General features: G+C 45.4%; 1 protein-coding gene across 1 annotated transcript; it reads right to left on the bottom strand.

Moving 5' to 3' along the window:
- Positions 1-10455: 10455 nt before the first annotated feature.
- LOC149320373 (uncharacterized) lies at positions 10456-20751 on the bottom strand. Its single transcript, XM_089501365.1, has 3 exons — positions 20728-20751; positions 19130-19242; positions 10456-13575 (listed from the first exon to the last, which is right to left on the bottom strand). The coding sequence occupies exon 3, from the start codon at positions 13523-13525 to the stop codon at positions 11870-11872; it is 1656 nt and encodes a 551-aa protein (XP_089357491.1). The 5' UTR covers positions 13526-13575; positions 19130-19242; positions 20728-20751; the 3' UTR covers positions 10456-11869.
- Positions 20752-20913: the final 162 nt, after the last annotated feature.

The following is a 20913-nucleotide window of genomic DNA, read 5'->3' as shown; positions in this document are numbered from 1 at the left end:
CAAAGACACCTTAAGGACCATCCAGTTCAACCCCCTGCCATGCAGGAACTCACAATCAAAGTACCTCCTGACAGGAAACACTTCTGTATTTCAACAGGATGTCATAGCACAGTGATGGGGAACCTTTTGGAGGCCGAGTGCCCAAACTGCAACCCAAAACCCACTTATTTACAGCAAAGTGCCATGTCCCTCTGGCTTTCTAGTAACAAACTCTGGCAAACTCTGTGCTGGGATGATGGCACATGTGCCCACAGAGAGAGCTCTGAGTGCCACCTCTGGCACACGTGCCATAGGTTCGCCATCACTGTCATAGCACTACTTAACCTTCTCCAGACTAAACAATCTGGAGACTTGGGGGCACTGCTATGCAGTGGTTCTGGTGTGTCTTGGAGAGGCAGACCAGAAAGTGGTGTTGGCTGCTGGCCTGTGGTGTCCCCTATGGTATTTAACATCTATATGAAACTGCTGGGAGAGATCATCTGGAGTTTTCGGCTGTGGTGTCATCAGTATGTGGATGATACCCAGTTTCCATCTGACTCCAAAGAACTGTCTGTGCTGAACCAGTGTCTGCTGTCAGCAATGGATGGGATGAGGGAAAGCAAATTGAAGCTTAATCCAGACAAGACAGTGGTGCTCCTGGTCAGCCATAAAGCAGATTAGGGAATTGGGGCTTTGCCCGAGCTGGTTGTGGTTATACTTCCCCTGAAATCTCAGGCTCACAACTTGGGTGTGCTCCTGGACTCCACCCTGAAACTGGATGCCCAGGTTTCAGCAGTGGCTGGGAGTGCATTTGCAGTTAAAACTAGTGTGCTAGCTGCGCCCATTCCTTGAGACTTCAGATCTGGATTTGGTGGCACATGCCTTGATTACATCCTGTTTGGAGTACTGTAATGCACTCTACATGAGCCTGCCTTTGGAAACTGTGTGGAAACTTCAGCAGGTTCAAAACGCAGCAGCGAGAATGCTGACCAGAGCCAGTTATAGAGAGCATATAACTCCCTTATTGAAACAGCTTCACTGGCTATCGGTTTGTTTTCAAGCACAATTCAAAGTGCTGATCATGACCTATAAAGCCCTACACAGCTTGGGTCCAGACTATTTGAGAGACCGTATCTGCCCATACGAACCAGCTAGATCCCTAAGATCCTCAGAAGGCTTTCTCTTGGTCCCACCACCATCCCAGACTCGCTTGCAGAGGACACAAGAGAGCCTTCTCAGTGGCTGGTCCCAACCATTGGAACTCACTTCCATGGCAGGCTAGGCTGGCCCCCTCCCTGCTGGCCTTTCTCCAGCAAGCAAAAACATTTTTATTCAAGAAAGCTTTTTAAAATCAGGCAAGCCTGGTTTTATTTACGGGGGAGTTTGGGGGAGGGTAGTTTAGATTATTTTCAACTTTTATGTATTTTAAATTTTAATCTAGTGTTTTAATTAGGTTATTTTAATTGTATTAAAAATGTTGTTTTACAGTGTTTTTATATTGTGAGCTGCCTTGGGTCCCTTTTTGGGAGAAAGGCTAGATAGAAATAAAATAAATAAAAAATTATTAACAAACAAACTTGGCTTTTTAAGTCGCTCCTGATAGGGCATTGGTTCCACACATTTCACCATCCTGGTCACCCTTCTCTGGACACACTCTATCTTGTCAATATCCTTCTTGAATTGTGGTGATGTGCCCAAGGTATGACAACTTCAACTTCACAATCTTGGCTTCTAGGAAGACTTCAGGCTTGATTTGCTCTAGGACGCATTTGTCTGTTTAGCACTCCACATTATCCACAAAACTCCAGCATCACAGCTCAAACTGTGGTGGAGATGCATTTATACCCAAAAATCAAAGCATATGTTTCTGGTGTCACAGAGTTTAAAAGCATTTTGGGAACAGGTGAACTTAGTCTGGCAAACTGAGTGTTTTAGCACCAGGATGCAAACTATTGATAATGGTTGGCATGTGGTTTCAGAATTAACATATTTTTTTAAACAAAGAAAAAAAGCTCTAGAAGAACTTTACTTATTTACATTTATTCAAAAGATACTGGACCACTGTTCACAAGATGGTCACCAGATACAGGACTGGGCCTGAAATAAAACCCCTGTCAGCTGAGGAAGTAACATTTTGAACAAAAACATTAAAAAGAAAAAAATACCTTCACGTAGCAGCAAAAGCGATACTGTAAGAAATGAATCTTGGAAGAAGCAGATATCCCAGAAAACAGTTAACTTGAGAACAACAACACGCCGAAGAGAACTCAAAAAGCCCAAAGATGCTGTATACTCAGTCATAGCTGAGGGTGCACCTCCAAAACAAAGTGAATGAAAGCATTTCAGACTGGAGATGCATTTATACCCAAAATCAAAGAGTTTAAAAGCATATTTGATATTATCCTGGGAACAGATGAACTTACCAGTAGTCTGGCAAATTGAGTGTTTTAGCACCAGGGTGCTAACTATTGATAAAATCTGAAACCACTTTCTTTGATTTGCAGGTAGGAAGAGGTTGAACGACAGGGAGACTTCCAAGAGGTAAGGAGGTCTGGACTCTCCTGTTTTTGACATCTGCTTCCCCTTGTTCCTTTCCCACAGCAAATGTAAAATAGGCTGATAGAGGGTTAATATATCACCTTATGCATTACCTCATGGATCTGGTCCTTTGTTCTTTCTCAGCTTTCATGCCCTAAGTCAAGTAGTTCCAAGAACAGCTGCCAGGTTATCCTAACTTCCAGTCATGCCCTGTGCTAGATAGTAATTACAATTATATTTATGCACTCAACATGAGGATATCCATATAAGGGTATAATAAAATCCATAAATTTGATTTCCTATTATTTCCCAAAGGATGCCTAAAAGGTAGTTTGAGTGCCATTTGACTTTATAAAATCAGAAAACAGTCTGGCAGAGGCTGAAGGGGAGAAGGAAACAGAGATGTGTGTTTGTTTTTGCTTGTGGTAGCATGATCTGCAATACCAGGGGAAGCTGTTTGTGCATGTTTAGCACCAGTTCTGCCTGTCTAATTGTCATAGCACTTACCCGTATATACTCAACTATAGGTCGACCTCATGTATAAGTTGAGGGCAGGTTTTGGGGTCAAAATTATGGATTTTGATATGACCCATGGACAAGTCGAGGGTAAAACATAGGGGCATGTAATGAAAGATGTAAAGGTTGAAGCAAAGGAAAACAATGCTAAAGAGCCTACAAAATTACAGCAGACATAACTAATTGTACTCATACTAAAGGTTGAATGGATGAGAGAGTAGAAGGGGGTCAATGCTTCCAGGGCAGATTAAACTCTTGCCTCTCCCCAGGGGAATGTGTGTGTGTGTATGAGAGTTAAAGTACAGTACTTACATTGACCCATTGACAAGTCGACTCAGTTTGTTGGGGTCAATTTTTAACCTACATTTCTAGACTTATACATGAGTATATACAGTAGTAAAGTTGCCAGTTTTAATACTCTTCTCCTTTTCATACTTGTACAGACAAAGGACATTTCACTAGATGTTGATTGTTACACAAAGCACATTTGCTGAAATTTCCTCTTCTATACAAACTTTAAAGAGGGAGGAGCCCTGTGCCTTGCAGTCTCATGGTCTCATCTGGTGGCTGTGAGTTCCACCATTTAACCCTGTGCTGGGGGGAAAGGTCACTCCTGGATTATTTCTGCAGTATGGATTGGACCTTGAGCATTTTTAATAACTAAGGTCCAAAACACACTGCAGAAATAATCCAATTTGTGACCGCTTTAACTCTCCTGGCTCAGTGCTAGGGAATCCTGGGAATTGTAGTTTGTTGTGGCACCAGAGCTCTTTCTAATAGAGAAGGCTCAATGTTTCACAAAACTACCATTCCCAGGGTTCCCTAGCACTGAGCCAGGGCAGCTAAAGCAGTCTCAAACTGGATTATTTCTGCAGTGTGTCTTGGACCCAACTCAGGCTGCATCTTCACAATCCAGTTTCATACCGTTTTAACTGCCATGGCCCAGTGCTATGAAATCCTGGGAATTGTAGTTTGTTGTCACACCAGAGTTTGCTGAGAGAGAAGGTTAAATGTCTCAGAAAACTAGAATTCCCAGAATTGTTTTGTGCTGATGGCAGGCCTCAGGCTGGGAGGCTAATGCAAAAGAGGATTAATGTCGACTAATTGACAGCAGATAATGATCACCAATTAGCCAGCCTGAGGCCTGCCATCAGCACAGAACAATACACATGCAAATCACTCCTGCATTCCCAGGATCACACAGTATATATAGGCCCACTTTTTCCAGGCAAGCATTCTCTGAAGATGCCTGCCACAGATGCTGGCGAAACATCAGGAAGAAACTCTTTTAGAACATGGCCACATAGCCCGATAAACCCACAACAAACTCTAGGGACAGCCACTGAGAAACCTCTCTCTGTCTTGTGATGGTGTTGGGACCGAGAGAAGGGCCTCTTCAGAGGACCTCAGGGCCTGGGCCGATGCATACTGGGAGATACGTTCTACCAAATATTGTGGACCAGAGCCATATAGGGCTTTATAGGTCATAACCAGCACTTTGAATTGGGCCTGGAAACAAACTGGCAGCCAATGGAGCTGTCAAGGTTTAATTCCCTTAAAACTTTTCTTTAGTAGCGCTAATCTGGTTTTTGTTTTCCCACTATTGATAATGTGGTGGTGATGGTGGGTCTCCAAGTGACCCTGGCCTTAGGCCAACATATAACAATGGAAGAGAGTGGGGTGTGTGTGTGTATTATATATACTGTGTGACTCTAGGTTGGGAGGAGTGATTTACATGTTAATCTGTGCATTGTTCTGTTGTTGAATGGCAAGGCTTTGGAACAGAACAATAACAGAACAATACACAGATTATCATGTAAATCACTCCTCCCAACCTAGAATTGGAAGGAACCCCCAAGGGCCATCGGTCCAACTCCCTTCTTCTGCCATTTAGCAATATCTAGGATCCAGAGTTGGAAGGGATCCCAAGGGCCATCCAGTCCAACCCTCTTCTGCCATGCAGGAATACATAGAATCCTACAGTTGGAAGGAATCCCAAGGACCATCCAGTCTTTTGCCAAGCCGTAATACATAGGATACTAGATTGGGAAGGGACTCCAAGGGCCATCCAGTCCAGCCCCCTTCTTCTGCCATGCAGGAATAGATAGGATCCTAGAGTTGGAAGGCACCCCCAAGGACCATCCAGTCCAGCCCTACATTCTGCTATGCAGGAGTACATAGGATCCTAGAGTTGGAAGGGATCCCTAAGGGCCATCCAGTCCAACCCCATTCTACCATGCAGGAACTGTCAATCAAAGCACCTCCAACAGATGGCCATCCAGCCTCTGTTTAAAAACAGCCTCCAAAGAAGGAGACTCCATCACCCTTTGAGGCAGCAGCATCTTCCACTGTCATACAGCGTTCACTGTCACGAAGTTCCTCCGAATGTTGATCTGGAATCTCTTTTCGTGTAGCTTGCATCCACTGTTCCATTGTCTCCTATTCTCTCAAGCAGTAGAAAAAGGAATGTTGGTTCTTACCTGTTATACATCTGTTTCCAGTTGAGAAGGTTCGATCCTCCTGAGAATTTGGTTTTTCCTCCCATGAGCTCCTAGAAGGCAGGGAAACATTAAAATAACAAAAGGACCACCTGCTGCCCCATGGGAGGAGCAGCCCCAGAAGGTCCAGTTGTTAGCAAGCCTAAGAGCCAGTAGGCCGTGGTTGGAGGCATCTATACCTCCTCTGTATCTTTGTTGTTGTTTTGGTGTTTTGGCAGCAGAGGCAGTGCACAATCCCATCTCCCTCAAACAGCACCAAGGGTAGGGAGAAGGATCGAACCCTCTCTGCTAGAAAGGGACGTATAACAGGTAAGAACCAACGTTCCTTTTCCAAGTGGAGAAGGTGAGATCCTGCTGAGAACTGGTATTTACCAAAGCCCCCTTTAGTCTGGGGGTACAGTATCTGGCTGTGTGGTAGAGGAGGGAGATGGGAGCATGCGTTGGAGCACCCTTCTGCCAAAGGCGGCTCCCGCCAGCTGAAACAGGTCTAGCTTGTAGTGCCTGACAAACGTTGATGGTGTCAGAATTGGGAGCATATTTATCAAATTTGCAGACGAAACCAAATTAGGAGGAGTAGCTAATACCCCAGAGGACAGGAACAACATTCAAAATTACCTGAATAGACTAGAAAGCTGGGCCAAAGCTAACAAAATGAATTTCAACACAGAGAAATGTAATGCACTTAGGACGGAAAAATGAAATGCACAGATATAGGATGGGGGACACCTGGCTTCTTCTTCTTCTTCTTATTATTATTATTATTAATTAATATAGCGCTGTAGATTTGCACAGCGCTGTACATAAAAACAACAAATATAAAAGAGTAAACCTGCCTATGGCGTACAATCTAAGAAATGATAGGATAATATAAATAAAACACATAGCAATACAGGAAATGGTTCAATAAAACAGGCAGCAAAAAGAACATCAGATAGCAAGTGACAATTATGCAATGTCTGGGAACGCTTCCCTGAATAGGATGGTCTTCAACTCCGTTTTGAAGCTGGTTAAAGAAGTGATGGCTCTTGCTCACAGCGGAAGAAGGTTCCAGGAGTGAGGGGCAGCAAGTGAAAAGGGGCGAATCCTAGATGGGGCAGAAGAAATTCTGGGCTGGGACAGACAACTTTGACTACCAGAAAGGAGGGCCCTAGTGGGAAGTTGAGGAGAAAGAGGGTCTGATAAATAAGGGGGGGCAGCCCATGGAGGGCTTTAAACATCGCCAGCAGGAGCTTGTACTGAATACGGAAAGGGAGGGGGAGCCAGTTAAGGGATGCCAACAAAAGAGAGTGGCTGAATGAAACTATATGAGAAAGGGATCTAGGAGTCCAAGTAGACCAAAAGCTGAACATGAGTTAACATTGCGATGCGGCAGCTAAAAAGGCCAATGCAATTTTAGGCTGCATCAATAAAGGTATAGTGTCTAGATCAAGGGAAATAATAGTGCCACTGTATTCTGCTTTGGTCAGGCTCCACCTGGAATATTGTGTCCAGTTCTGGGCACCACAATTCAAAAAGGACATTGAGAAACTTGAGCATGTCCAAGGGAAGGCGACTAAAATGGTGAAGGGTCTGGAAACCATGCCTTATGATGAGAGATTTAGGGAGCTGAGTATGTTTAGCCTGGAGAAGAGAAGGTTAAGAGGTGATATAATGGCCCTGTTTAAATAAAGGGATGTCATACTGAGGAGTGAGCAAGCTTGTTTTCTGCTGCTCCAGAGAACAGGACCTGGAATAATGGATGCAAACTGCAGGGAAAGAGATTCCACCTCAACATTAGGAGGAACTTCCTGACAGTAAGGGCTGTTTGACAGTGGAACACACTCCCTCAATGGAGGATGGTGGAGTCTCCTTCCTTAGAGATTGTTTTCAACAGAGGCTGGATGTGCGTCTGTTGGGGATGCTTTGACTGAGAGTTCCTGCATGGCAGAATGGGGTTGGAAGGGATGGCCCATGTGGTATCTTCCAACTCTATGATTCTATGTATAACTTCGATATATATAAGTACAAAAGTATACTGAAATATATATGAAGGACTTGACCAGGCAGGCCCATCTCCATCAGGGCTAACCTGAAGGAAGAGATTCGTCCCTCCATAACTGTCATCTTCCAGCCTATGAGGGAGTTGACCAGGCAGACCCAGCTCCACCAGGGCTAGCCTGGAAGAAGAGACTCCTCCCTCCATAACTGTCATCTTCTGGCCTATGGGGGAGTTGACCAGGCAGACCCAGCTCCATCAGGACTAGCCTGAAGGAAGAGACTCCTCCCTCCATAACTGTCATCTTCCAGCCTATGAGGGAGTTGACCAGGCAGACCCAGCTCCACCAGGGCTAGCCTGGAAGAAGAGACTTCTCCCTCCATAACTGTCATCTTCTGGCCTATGGGGGAGTTGACCAGGCAGACCCAGTTCCATCAGGGCTTGCCTGAAGGAAGAGATGCCTCTCCCCATAACTGTCATCTTCCGGCCTATGGGGGAGTTGACCAGGCAGACCCAACTCCATCAGGACTAGCCTGAAGGAAGAGACTCCTCCCTCCATAACTGTCATCTTCTGGCCTATGGGGGAGTTGACCAGGCAGGCCCAGTTCCATCAGGGCTTGCCTGAAGTATGAGACTCCTCCCCCCATAACTGTCATCTTCCAGCCTATGAGGGAGTTGACCAGGCAGACCCAGCTCCACCAGGGCTAGCCTGCAAGAAGAGACTCCTCCCTCCATAACTGTCATCTTCTGGCCTATGGGGGAGTTGACCAGGCAGACCCAGCTCCATCAGGGCTAGCCTGGAAGAAGAGACTCCTCCCTCCATAACTGTCATCTTCCAGCCTATGAGGGAGTTGACCAGGCAGACCCAGCTCCACCAGGGCTAGCCTGGAAGAAGAGACTTCTCCCTCCATAACTGTCATCTTCTGGCCTATGGGGGAGTTGACCAGGCAGACCCAGTTCCATCAGGGCTTGCCTGAAGGAAGAGATGCCTATCCCCATAACTGTCATCTTCCGGCCTATGAGGGAGTTGACCAGGCAGACCCAGCTCCATCAGGGCTAGCCTGAAGAAAAAGAGCCCTCCCTCCAGTCCATCTGCCTTGGTCCAGGCCTCAGAGGGAGAGTAGAATGCTGGACCTGATTCCCCCCCCCCCTCACCATTCCCTTCTCCTTTTGTGTCGTGTCTTTTTAGATTGTAAGCCTGAGGGCAGGGAACCGTCTATTATCCCCTCTGTTGCCCTTTGTTTACACGGGAGATCCGTTCCGGACTCCCCCGCATAAAACAAATAACACGTATGCTCAAGCCCCATTTAAATGAATGGGGCTCGTGCATGCGGCAGCGTGTGCAGTAGTGCGCACGCCATATGCACATACCCCATTCATCCCTATGGGACACGCTGCTCCTTCCTCCCGTGGCTTTCAGTGTATGCCGAAAGCCGCATATGATGCGGGCGCACTGTATATATGAATATAAGCGTTTAAGTTCAAAGTATATAAAAGTACTGTATGAGGCCAAATTTATACAAATGGACTGAGTCTCCAGGATGGCAGGAAGGCCAAACTCCTCAGCCTTCTCCCTCTTTAATAACTGAAAATATAGTGATATGATATAATACGCCAGTTATTTAGTGGCTGCTTCTTTGTTCTCTGACGAAAACAACTTGCCTGAAGGTTGGGACATTATCTATTATTTTTAGGGATCAAAAGACCTTAACGTTCCTGCAGCGCCTGAGGAGACAGAGATGGAAAAATTGTGGCGTTTCTAAGAAATATCATGAGGGAAAAGTAACTTTATTCTAGGCTCTGGCCCTAGTTTGAGTCTCCTCGGCTTCTCCCTCCAGACTCAGCCCTGGGTTCAAGAGGATGAAATGGTCCTTTTCTGTCCCTGTTCTCCTCTGCCTCTTCTGTACTTAATTCCCCCCCCCCACTATGCCCACTGATCCTGCACTATTTCCCATTTTAGAGAAAACTGAGGCCAAAAAGGTGTTGAGCAGTGCTGCCTTTTCTCTTTATCCCCATCTTCTCCACACAGAGACCCTGTCCTTTCCTCACTCTTCCTTTTGCTGCGGACAGAACATTAAAAAAGCCCTTTCTGTTGCTTTTCATCTGTCTGGAAAGCCTAAATCCGTTCTGTGCTTTAGCTTTGCTTACCTTCACCCTCTGAATACTGGCTATAGGCTTGAATTCCTCTTTGGTTCTTTTCCCAATTTTCCATTTTTTGTACAAGCTTTTTTCCCCAAAAAAACAGGTAGTTCTGTTGAAAGTTTTCTAGTTAATTATTTTGGTCCCTTTAACATCTCCCATTTTTCCTTCTTAAACTTTCCACAAGTTTTAGCTTGGGCCTTTAGTATCTTAGTTTTAAGAATTATTATTATTATTATTATTATTATTATTATTATTAAGAAACTCCCATCCATCCTGAACTCCCTTCTCTTTCAGGATCCTTGTCCATGGGATTACAGCCAATAATTCTCTAACTTTACCAAAATCGGCTTCCTTAAAGTCAAGAATGCAGCTATCTCCCATTACCACTAACTCTCTCCTTTTCGAATGTGTGCCCTTCTCCTCCAGGAAAGCGTCATCTGTACCCCAAACCCTGGTCTCCAGAATCAGTTTCTCTCTAGCTGTCAGTAATTTCCCCTCTTTTTTGTTAAAAAAACCAACAATTATACTCTTGGTTGATCAGAGGAATGCTACCAAAGCAGTCTGTCCCGGTTTCAGTAAGGCTTTCTCCTCTCTGTGGCTCCTTTCATGGCGATGTAGAGGTCTAAACTGGCTCAAATGCTTTAAAAATATTTATTAGATTTTAAAACGTACAAAGAAGTTAACAACAGCCAAAGAGAAAAATAATAATAAAAAACCATCCTATACATACATAATGCTATATAAAACTAAAGCTACACTCAGTACACAGATTCTAATGCCATAAACACAAACAAATCTGTCCCAAACTAAGCTAAATTATCTAAAACAGAAAAGAACTCTGACCCCTTTATACCGAAATGTGAAAAGAAAACCTATTTGTGAAAATTATTGTGTCATGACAAACTAAGTAAATCTACCTGCTAGTTACTCTTAATCAAAACTGCAAATTATTTCAACATTAATTCTCTCATTGCTCAAGAAATATATAAAATGTTTCCAAAAAATCTTCATTTGGTTTATCTTTTATAGTCTGCTTCAGTTTAGCAACTTGGCAGCTCATTCTGTAAACTTGGCCTATGGATTCTTCCATTGTTGGCGCTTCGGTTTTTCGGCAAATAGTATTCTTATAGTCCATATTTGTTTTCCAATTCCAGATCCATAATACCCAACAGAAACATTTCTGGTGATATTTACAAATACTACCTTTGAAATTGGCCAATAACAAATCCCACAAATCAATTTGCACATTATGGCCCATATTTTGTGGCCCACTTTATCATGCATTTTTTTAAACAATTTATCTTCCACCTTCAGCTTCACTTCCGAACAAAATTCATTTTCTCCAGACTCATTATGCAATTCTTTATTAGCTTGATTAAATCTCTCCAAATGTTGTAAGGAGCAAAAGCAATCAAAGTCTATAATCTCCTAAAGACGTTATTATCTTGACTTAAGATGTCAACTATTTGATTCAGGTACAAAAGATCCTTATGCCCTGCAGATTGCAAAACCCACAGGACCTCCAGTCCTCTGGTATTAAACAGGGGTTCACACAGGTGCAGCCGTAGAAACTAATGGGGTTTGCCATCTGCAGATGCTTAAATCTATGGATAGCAAGCCACATGTTGGGGCATTCATGCTATATGTATCCTTTATGCATTTTAGCCCATTTCTCTGGGGTAATATACATTTATACAAAATTTTGTACAGGTTTTCCTTGTACCTTTTGCCATTGATCCATTCAAATATTATGTCCCAATTTATTTTGTCCAATTAGTGATATATTCCTGCTTTTCTTTATTGTCAAATATAAGTAGCAATTTGTACATTTTACCTATGAAATGTACATCTGTGCATAAAAACTTTTAAATTGTGATACCCCCTCCCTAAATACTGCCAGTTCTTCATATCCTCTATCTTTCCCTTAAATCAGTGGTTCTCAACCTTCCTAATGCCATGACCCTTTAATACAGTTCCTTAAGTTATGGTGACCTCCAACCATAAAATTGTGGTGTCTTGGTTCCTAAGACCATCAGAAATATGCATTTTCCAATGGTCTTAGGCGACCCCTGTGAAAGGGCTGTTCAACCCCCCCAAAGGGTCGCAACAAAGGCTGAAAACCACTGCTCTAAGTGATAATATGACAGCCATTATAGTTTAAACCCTTCAATTTCTAATTTTTCATCCTTTTTCAGAAAAGGTCTTTCTGCATTTCATACATTTAGCTGGTTTTCCCAATGTGGGTTTTTTGATGTGAACGTAGACCTCCACTTAGACTAAAGCTCTTTCCACATTCCATGCATTTATATGGTTTCTCCCCGGTGTGGGTTCTTTTATGTGAACATAGACCATCACTCCGACTGAAGCTCTTTCCACATTCCATGCATTTATATGGCTTGTTACCTGTGTGAATTCTTTGATGTGACTGTAGACTTCCATTCTGACTGAAGCTCTTCCCGCATTCCATGCATTTATAAGGTCTTTCTCCTGTGTGGGTTCTTTGATGTAAACGTAGTGGTCCAGGCAGAGTGAAGCTCAGCCCGCATTCCATGCATTTATATGGTCTTTCCCCTGTGTGGGTTCTTTGATGTGATCGTAGACCTCCACTCTCATTGAAGCTCTTCCCGCATTCCATGCATTTATATGGTTTCTCTCCTGTGTGGGTTCTTTGATGTGAATGTAGACTTCCACTCTGACGGAAGCTCAGTCCGCATTCCATGCATTTATATGGTTTCTCTCCTGTGTGGGTTCTTTCATGTGTATGTAGATTACCACTGGTACGGAAGCTCTTCCCACATTCCATGCATTTATATGGTTTCTCCCCTGTGTGGGTTTTTTGGTGTGAACGTAGATTATTACTCCATCTAAAGCTCTTCCCGCATTCCATACATTTATATGGTCTTTCACCTCTGTGTATTCTTTGATGTGAACGCAGACCTCCACTCTCAGTGAAGCTTTTACCACATTCCATGCATTTATATGGTCTTTCTCCTTCATGGGTTCTTTGATGTGAATGTAGAGCTCCACTCTGACGGAAGCTCAATCCGCATTCCATGCATTTATATGGTTTCTCCCCTGTGTGGGTTCTTTGATGTAAACGTAGATTATCACTGTGACTGAAGCTCTTCCCACATTCCATACATTTATATGGTTTCTCCCCTGTGTGGGTTCTTTGATGTAAACGTAGAGTATCACTCCGCCTGAAGCTCAGTCCACATTCCATGCATTTATATGGTCTTTCTCCCGTGTGGGTTCTTTGATGTAAATGTAGATTTCCACTGTGACTGAAGATCTTTCCGCATACTGTGCATTTATATGGTTTCTCCCCTGTATGGGTTCTTTCATGTCTACGTAGAGTTCCATTCTCACTGAAGCTAAGTCCACATTCCACGCATTTATATGGTCTTTCCCCTGTGTGTGTTCTGAGATGTGAATGTAGACCTCCACTCTGACTGAAGCTCTTTCCGCATTCCATGCATTTATATGGTTTTTCCCCTGTGTGAGTTTTTTCATGTGAACGTAAATTTCCACCATCACTGAAGCTCTTTCCACATTCCATGCACTTATATAGTTTCATCCTGGTGTGGGTTCTTTGATGTGAACGTCGGTGTTCAGTCTCTATGAAGCTGTTCCCACATTCCATGAATTTGTGTGGTCTCTCCCCCATGGGAACGCTGAAGTGTGTGTTACATTTGCCTATTCTCCCACAGACAGGACACTTTCCTTGATCTAAGCCTGAAGTCAGATGTTCAGAAAGTTTGGCACCCTGAGAGGCAGGGGAGTTGTTCTCATTCTTCTTTTGGTTTCCCCTTTTTCTTTTCAGTTCCTTTTGATTTCCAGACTCCTCTTTTTCCATTAAAGGTTCCATAATTTCCATTGACGTCACAGGTGGCTCCTCAAAGTTCTTACTCTGCTGCTCATTAACTGCTTGAGGAGAAAGGAGAACTAATTAGCAGCCAAGCACAGAAACCATGGACTGAGCAAGAATCAATGTGAATTACTTTTGTTATCTTATCATCTTCCCTTCCTTTAAACATGATTTCCTTCTGTTTAGAAAGGGACATGGGCTCTTACCTGTGATATGACCATTTCCAGTAGATAAGAGCCCCACATCCTGTAGTTTGGGTTATGCTTGCTCTGCCCACTCATTCCAATAGGCAGGAAGTAAAAAAAGAGAAACCTTCTGGTGACCCAACGTGGGTGGAGCTTACACTAGAAGGCCAGTTGTACAACAGCCGAATGCTCCAGAAAAAACATAAACAATTTATTTGGATATCAAACTATAGAGAATTGGATGGCGACAGAGACAGGCAGTGAGCAATCTACTATGTGGGTATGAACCATCCCTATGCCAGCACCCCGAAGGTGGGCCAGGATGTGGGGCTCTTATCTATTGGAAATGGACATATCACAGGTAAGAGCCAATGTCCCCTTTCCCAGCAGATAAGACCCCCACATCCTGCAGTTTGGGATTTACCAAAGCCGATCTAAACAGGGTGGGCAGTGCTGGCCCTTCAGAGACATATAGGTTTGAGCACCTGCTGCAAGACCCTGCTGTCAACAGCAGCCTCAGCCGAGCCAAGCTGTCAAGCTAGTGATGCCTAACAAGTGTGTATGGTGGCTTGTAAGTGGCCACCCTGATAGTCTTTGCTATAGGACCTATGATGGCTAGAGGTGCTCATGCACCTGTAGTCTCTGGCATGGGTGGCTTGGCTTCTGGTGGTAACCTCTCAAGGATTTATGGCAGGTAGTAATGCTAGGCCTGGCTCACCTGCAAGGCATGAAGAATGATGCCTTCTTGCCCACAGAACAGTGGGGTGTCAGAAGAACAAAAGCTGTTTCTCCTCTATGGGTGGCTTGGTCTCCAGCATGGTGTATATTTTAAATTCTTTCCAATGTCTGGGAGAATGAAGGAGAAGGCTGGGGGTATCGGATTCTGACCTCTGAGGAGGTTACAGCTCACCCTAAGGGTGGGGTCTGGGTCTGGATGAATTGCCATGGAGTCAGTTGTAATAACATTGAGCTGCTACTGTGATATTAGGATTCCAGGCTCAGACCCCCAATGTGCCAGAGGGGCAAAATCAGAAGGGGCCCCAACCAAGCAAATGGTTTAGAGAAAATCTCCCTTAGGAACTAAGACAGTCAGCACCCTCAGGACCATGTATAAATCCCAGAAGAGAAATGGTGATGTGTAGGCAAGGCAAGCAACAAGTCACCTGAGGAGTCTGACCATGGAGATGGGATGCCATCCCATCCTGGCCCCTTACCTGTGTCACAACAGTGAGGTTATAAGTGAAGTCTGTTTATGGCTGTGGTGGCCTAAGGCCCCCGCCCAGGTCCTCCTGGAAGAATTTTAATAAGGAAAAGACTGAGGGTTTCAGGGAGTCCTGAAGGACATCCAAACTAACTAATGTGTTATAGAACAGGGTTTCCCAGACTATCTGGTCTGAGGAAACAGCAATTGTTTATATTGTTTTATGAGAATCTAAGAGGAGTAGCAGGTCTGGCAAGGGACTGCCACTTCAACTAGCACTGGTATAGAAAATCATAGTTGGAAGAGACCCTAAGGACCATCCAGTCCTACCCCATTCTGCCATGCAGGAACTCTCGATCAAAGCATATCTGACAGATGACCCTCCAGCCTGTTCAGAAGTGGGTGGCAGAGGCCATGCTCTCTCTGGTGAGGACATGAAGCCATGCTCTGCTTTTTGTGGGATGCTCTGTGGCAGCCAAAAAAGTCCATTTTAGAGCTGGAAGCTTCAGCCCCTGGTGGACCCTGTATAGCTTCCTTTACAGCCATGTGGCTAAGATGGCCGCTCTACATACCAGAGGAGGAGCCCTCTGCCTCCTCCCACACCATCTTATTATAAGAATTCAAAAGGGAATGTGCAGGTGCCCTGGCAACACCACCATGTGTTTCCCAGGCTGCAATACCCCCCACCTGTTAGGATTTTGGGTGGCATTGGGGCCAGAGATGGGAAGGAAGGGTTTATGCCCCCATCTGCCCTCCTGGCAGAGTCCCAAACCTTATGCTAGGCATAGTGCCTGCAATGGCCATGGCAGAGGCCTCATGGCAATGCCTGCCTTGAGCAAGGGCATTAGATCTGGCAAAGGCTCACTGGTGGCTGGAGAGAGAGGGCCCCTGGTACTCAGCCTTCTCCTGTGTCTTCTGGCTGGCTTGCCTCTCTGACCTTGGCCCTGTTTCAGACTGGGCAGAGGTGATGCAGAGAAACTCTTTGCCATGGCTTTTGGCTGGCCTGTCCTCTGAACCCTGGCCCAAATGGGCTGAACAGAGATGATGAGAAGAAAAGTTTCCATGACTTCTGGCCAGTTTCCTCACTGATCCCTGGCCCTAAACAAGCTGGGCAGAGGTGAGGTGGAGAAACAGAGACATGGAGGGGATACCCCTCACCATCTGTTCCCACGGCTCCCATGTGCTGAAGTCTCCTGTGCTCCCACCATGAAAGGGGGCAGCTTTGTAGGAGAGGGAGAGTCACTGGCAAAGCCAAGACTTTTCTCCAATCCTGGGAGCCCTTGCCATATTAAATCTTTCTTCATGTTTCCAAGGCAGCAAGAGAAATGAAGAGAAGAAAAGGACTGGAGTGGCTGTAGTGAAGAAGTTGCAGAGCAACAGCAAACACATCCTACTGGAGTGATAGGCAGGACAAGACTGGCCTTCTAGGGTTAGCTCCACTATGTGGGGTCACCAGAAGATCTCTCTTTTTTTCTCCTGCCTATTGGAGTGAGTGGGCTGAGCATAACCCAAACTACAGGATGTGTGTGTGGGTCTTATCTATTGGGATAAGAAATTATCCAAGAAATCATCAATTCCATTCTGGTCAATTTCCCTCTTATCTCCAGTAGATCCAGAGGTCTGTACCTCTTTTCTCTTGGGATAGAACAGGAGTTTCCAGTTCCAGAAGCTTATGAGAAACAAAGGAAACTCATCACCACCACCCCAAGTCCTGTAAACCCCAACAGGGCCAGAGAGTTCCAAGGGTAGTGGAGTGAAGCTGAAAAGCGATTAGACAGCCCCACTCCCGAGACAAAAGGAAGTAAATTCCTCAAAGCAGAGGACAATGTTCAATTTTAAGTTGTTTTAAGGTTTATAAACTATTAATTAAATGTTTTGAGTTATTTTCAAGAAGCAGATGGTCACTAATGAAGTGCCAGAATGGGTATAAAATAAAAATATAGCTGGCTATATAAAAATAATCAAAAGGCAAATAATTTGGCGCTTTTGATAGCCAAATAGATTGTTATGGCTAAAGTTGGGGACACATCTGCTGGTTCCCAGGACATCGTGGGAACAAGGATGCTGGATCCTTAGATAAGGCCTCATCCATCAGTGGTCTGGTGGGAACGGGTGGTCCAATGGAGTGCCAGATTCAGAACTGCAGGGTGGGATTGATAAATTGCTATCAAACCCTGTACACATTCTAATTCCCCAGACTTGTCAAAAACTCATTACTTTTCCTGTTAAATTTCATTTCTTAATAAATCTTTTAGTTTAGACCAAAGTCTGGATATAAGATTTATTTCAAGAACGATTTTGTGGGAACTGTTCAAGACACTGACAGTAGAAGATCCTCCCTCAATGAAGAACAGTGGAATCTCCTTCTTGGGAGGCTGTTTTTAAAGAGAGGCTGGATGGCTATCTGTTGGAGGGGCTTTGATGGAGAGTTCCTGCATGGCATAGAATCATAGAGTTGAAAAGAGACCACAAGGACCATCCAGTCCAACCCCCTGAGATGCAGGAAATCTCAATCAAAGCATTCCCGACAGATGGCCATCCAGTCTTTTTTTCAAGACCTCCAAGGAGGGAGATTCCACCACACTCCAAGGGAGTGTCTTCCACTGTTGAACAGCCCTTACTGTCAGGAAGTTCCTCCTAATGTTGAGGTGGAATCTCTTTTCCTGGAGCTTGCATCCATTGCTCCGGGTCCTAGTCTCTGGAGCAGCAGAAAACAAGCTTGCTCCCTCCTCAACATGACACCCCTTCAAATATTTAAACAGGGCTATCATATCATCTCTTAACCTTCCCCAGGTTAAACATCCTCAGCTCCCTAAGCCATTCCTCATAGGGCATGGTTTCCAGATCCTTCACCATTTTAGTCACCCTCCTTTGGACACGCTCCAGTTTCTCAATGTCCTTTTTGAATTGTGGTGCCCAAAACTGGACACAGTATTCCAGGTGGGGCCAGACCAGAGCAGAATAGAGTGGGACTACTACTTCCCTAGAGACTATACTTCTATTGATGCAGCCTTGAATCACATTAGCCTTTTTAGCTATTGCACTGCACTGTTGACTCATATTCAACTTGTGGTCTACTTGGACTCCTAGATCTCTTTCACACGTAGTCTCCTTAAGCTAGGTGTCCCCCATCCTATATCTATGGATTTTGTTTTTCCACCCAAAGTGCAGTACCTTACATTTCTACATATTGAATTTCATTTTGTTAGCTTTGGCCCAGCTTTCTAGTCTATTCAGGTCATTTTGAATCTTGATCCTCTCCTCTGGAGTATTAGCTATTCCTCCTAATTTGGTGTCATCTGCAAATTTGATAAGTATGCCCCCAATTCTGTCATCGAAGTCATTGATAAAGATGCTGAATAACATTGGCCCCAGGACAAAGCCCTGTGGGACCTCACTGGTCACTTCTCTTTGGGTTCGTCCAGTCAACCAATTATGAATCCATGCAACAGTTGCCTTGTCTATCCCACATTTTACAAGCTTCTTTGCAAGAATGTCAGGGGGAACCCTGTCAAAGGCCTTACTGAAATCAAGATATACTATATCTATGGCATTCCCTTCATCTATCAAGATGGTAATTTTATCAAAACAAGAGATCAGATTAGACAGAAGGGGGCTGGACTGGATCAAGGCTCATGGGGTCTCCTCCAACTCTATTCTTGCAGGGACTGGCCTGGAAACAAGATTGCTAGTGCTGCCTTCCAGCAACTCACAAAAGGGACTCACAGTTTAGATTTAAATAAACAATTCACCAGTTATAATCCAGATTTTTTAAAAAAAGTAAATTTTAAATAATGAATTTTAAATACGGACTGGTTTAATACTATCTGTCTTGTTTGCTCTTTTAAAGAGATGTGCATTTTGATGTTGTGATTTTAACTCATGTTGTGTACTTGTTGGTTTGTTGTTTTTCCCTGCCTTGTTCCAGGGGCAGGGAAGAAGCAGCAAATATTTCAAAATCCAAGACAATTCTGGTCCTGAGCATTTTGGATGACAAGGGAGACTCAACCTCTATGTCCAACCTGGGACTGAGAGAGAAAGAAGGGCATGGGGCAGAGAGGATGGGGTATTAAGGGTCCCACTCTTTCTATCTATCTTGGGGTCAGTTGTCTTTCTGTAAGGCCAACCTGGGACTGAGAGGGCCCAGAAGGAGAAGGCCATGGGGCAGAGAGGAAGGGGTCTGGGGGGGGGGGCTCTTTCTTTCTCTCTCTCTCAGTGGTCAGTTACCTTTCTGCAGGTGCTGGTGTTTCTGCAGCTTCACCTAGAGCTGCTTCTGAAGGGTCTCCTTTACCACCCTCTGACTCCAAATGCACAACTCCTCTTCCTCTCTTTGTGGGTTCCTATGGGGAGGAAGAAGGGAAGGGGCAGGTCAGGCTCTAGTTCCCCAAAAGGCCCTCAAGAGAGAATAAGGGGGGGGGGGGAGGGATGGATGGGACACTGAAAGGGGGCTGGGAAAGACTCCTTCCTCCTGGACCATGGGCCCCATTGGGACCCCTCCGCCTGAGTCCCCTTCTTGACCCTGGATCTATTTGGGGGTGCAGGGGTTCCCCCTGGGGACCCTCTTGACCCACTGGGTGCCAAGCAGCCCCTTCCCTGCCCCTCCCCATAGACCAGGGAGAGCCCAAAAGGGGCCAGGGGCACCTGTCCAGGAGGAGGCTCTCCTAGGGACTCCAGGGAGCAGCAGTTTTGGGAGGCCCTTAGGATTTTCCAGCCCAGTTCCCTGAACAATGATGCTAGAGCTCTCTTTGGGGGAATTCTCAGTCCCTCCACAAGCCACAGACCCCAGGATCCCAGAAGAGGAAGCACCCAATACCTGCCCTGTCTCTGCATGAAGTTCCGGGGATTCTGGGGGCTACAGTCCGAGAGGAAGCCGTTGTGAGTGGATGAGCAATGCCTCCTCTTCAGGGATGAATGCAACACCCAGGATCCCCCTGTTTAGAGCCATTCTGATCAGGGGATTCTGGTGATTGCAGTCCAAGAGGAAGCAATGCCTCCTCTTCAGGGATGAATGCAACACCCAGGATCCCCCTGTTTAAAGCCATTCTGATCAGGGGATTCTGGTGATTGCAGTCCAAGAGGAAGCAATGCCTCCTCTTCAGGGATGAATGCAACACCCAGGATCCCCCTGTTTAGAGCCATTCTGATCAGGGGATTCTGGTGACTGCAGTCCAAGAGGAAGCAATGCCTCCTCTTCAGGGATGAATGCAACACCCAGGATCCCCCTGTTTAAAGCCATTCTGATCAGGGGATTCTGGTGATTGCAGTCCAAGAGGAAGCAATGCCTCCTCTTCAGGGATGAATGCAACACCCAGGATCCCCCTGTTTAGAGCCATTCTGATCAGGGGATTCTGGGGGCTGCAGTCCAAGGGGAAGCCCCACCCCCAAATCATATCCCGCTGTACATATTAAGACCCCGTCCAAGGCCTTTTTTGGGAGGGGTTGCTATCCCATCATCCCCGCCCCAAAGGCCCAGAGGAGGGGAGGAAGGCCCCACTCGCTCACCCTCCTCCTCTTCCTCCCTCTTCCGCTAGGAATTTAGCCCCTTGGGGAAGAAAACCTGGTTCGACCATTTGGGGAAAGGGAACTCAGCCTGCTAAACAAAGGCCGTTTCGGTGGCAGACGGATTCCTTTGTCTTTCAGGGTGGCTCCTCTTTCCCTTTGGTCTTTGGGGACCTGGGTTCGAATCCCAGCTCGGCCATATTCCTTGGGCAAGGAGTCACACTCTCTCAGCCTCCTCAGGGGAAGGCAAGGGCAAGCCCCAGGATAAGGCGGCCCTTAGGGTTCTTGTGTTCTTATACAACCACAATCCCCCCAAATAGCTTTACCTGGGACCCTCCTCCTCCTCCTCCTCCTCCTCCTCCCAAGAGCAGCGAGTGCGGATTGCTAGAAAGGCCGGAAATGTTAATATGGGTAAGAAGAGAAAGGCCCCTCTGACCTCACTTCCGGTGGAGGAGGAGCAGCGCTTGTAGACTCCTAGAGAGGCTGGAAGTGTGAATGTGGGGAAATAGGGG

This window comes from Sceloporus occidentalis, unplaced genomic scaffold, assembly GCF_023333645.1.
Source record: "Sceloporus occidentalis isolate IW3139 unplaced genomic scaffold, rSceOcc1.0.p SCAF_1, whole genome shotgun sequence".
NCBI lineage: Eukaryota > Metazoa > Chordata > Lepidosauria > Squamata > Phrynosomatidae > Sceloporus > Sceloporus occidentalis.
Note: the sequence above shows the minus strand (reverse complement) of the source record. Positions and strands in the feature narration are given on the sequence as shown.

Coding starts and splice junctions, on each gene's coding strand:
- LOC149320373 (XM_089501365.1), bottom strand. CDS start 13,525: ATGGAAATTATGGAACCTTTAATGGAAAAAGAGGAGTCTGGAAATCAA.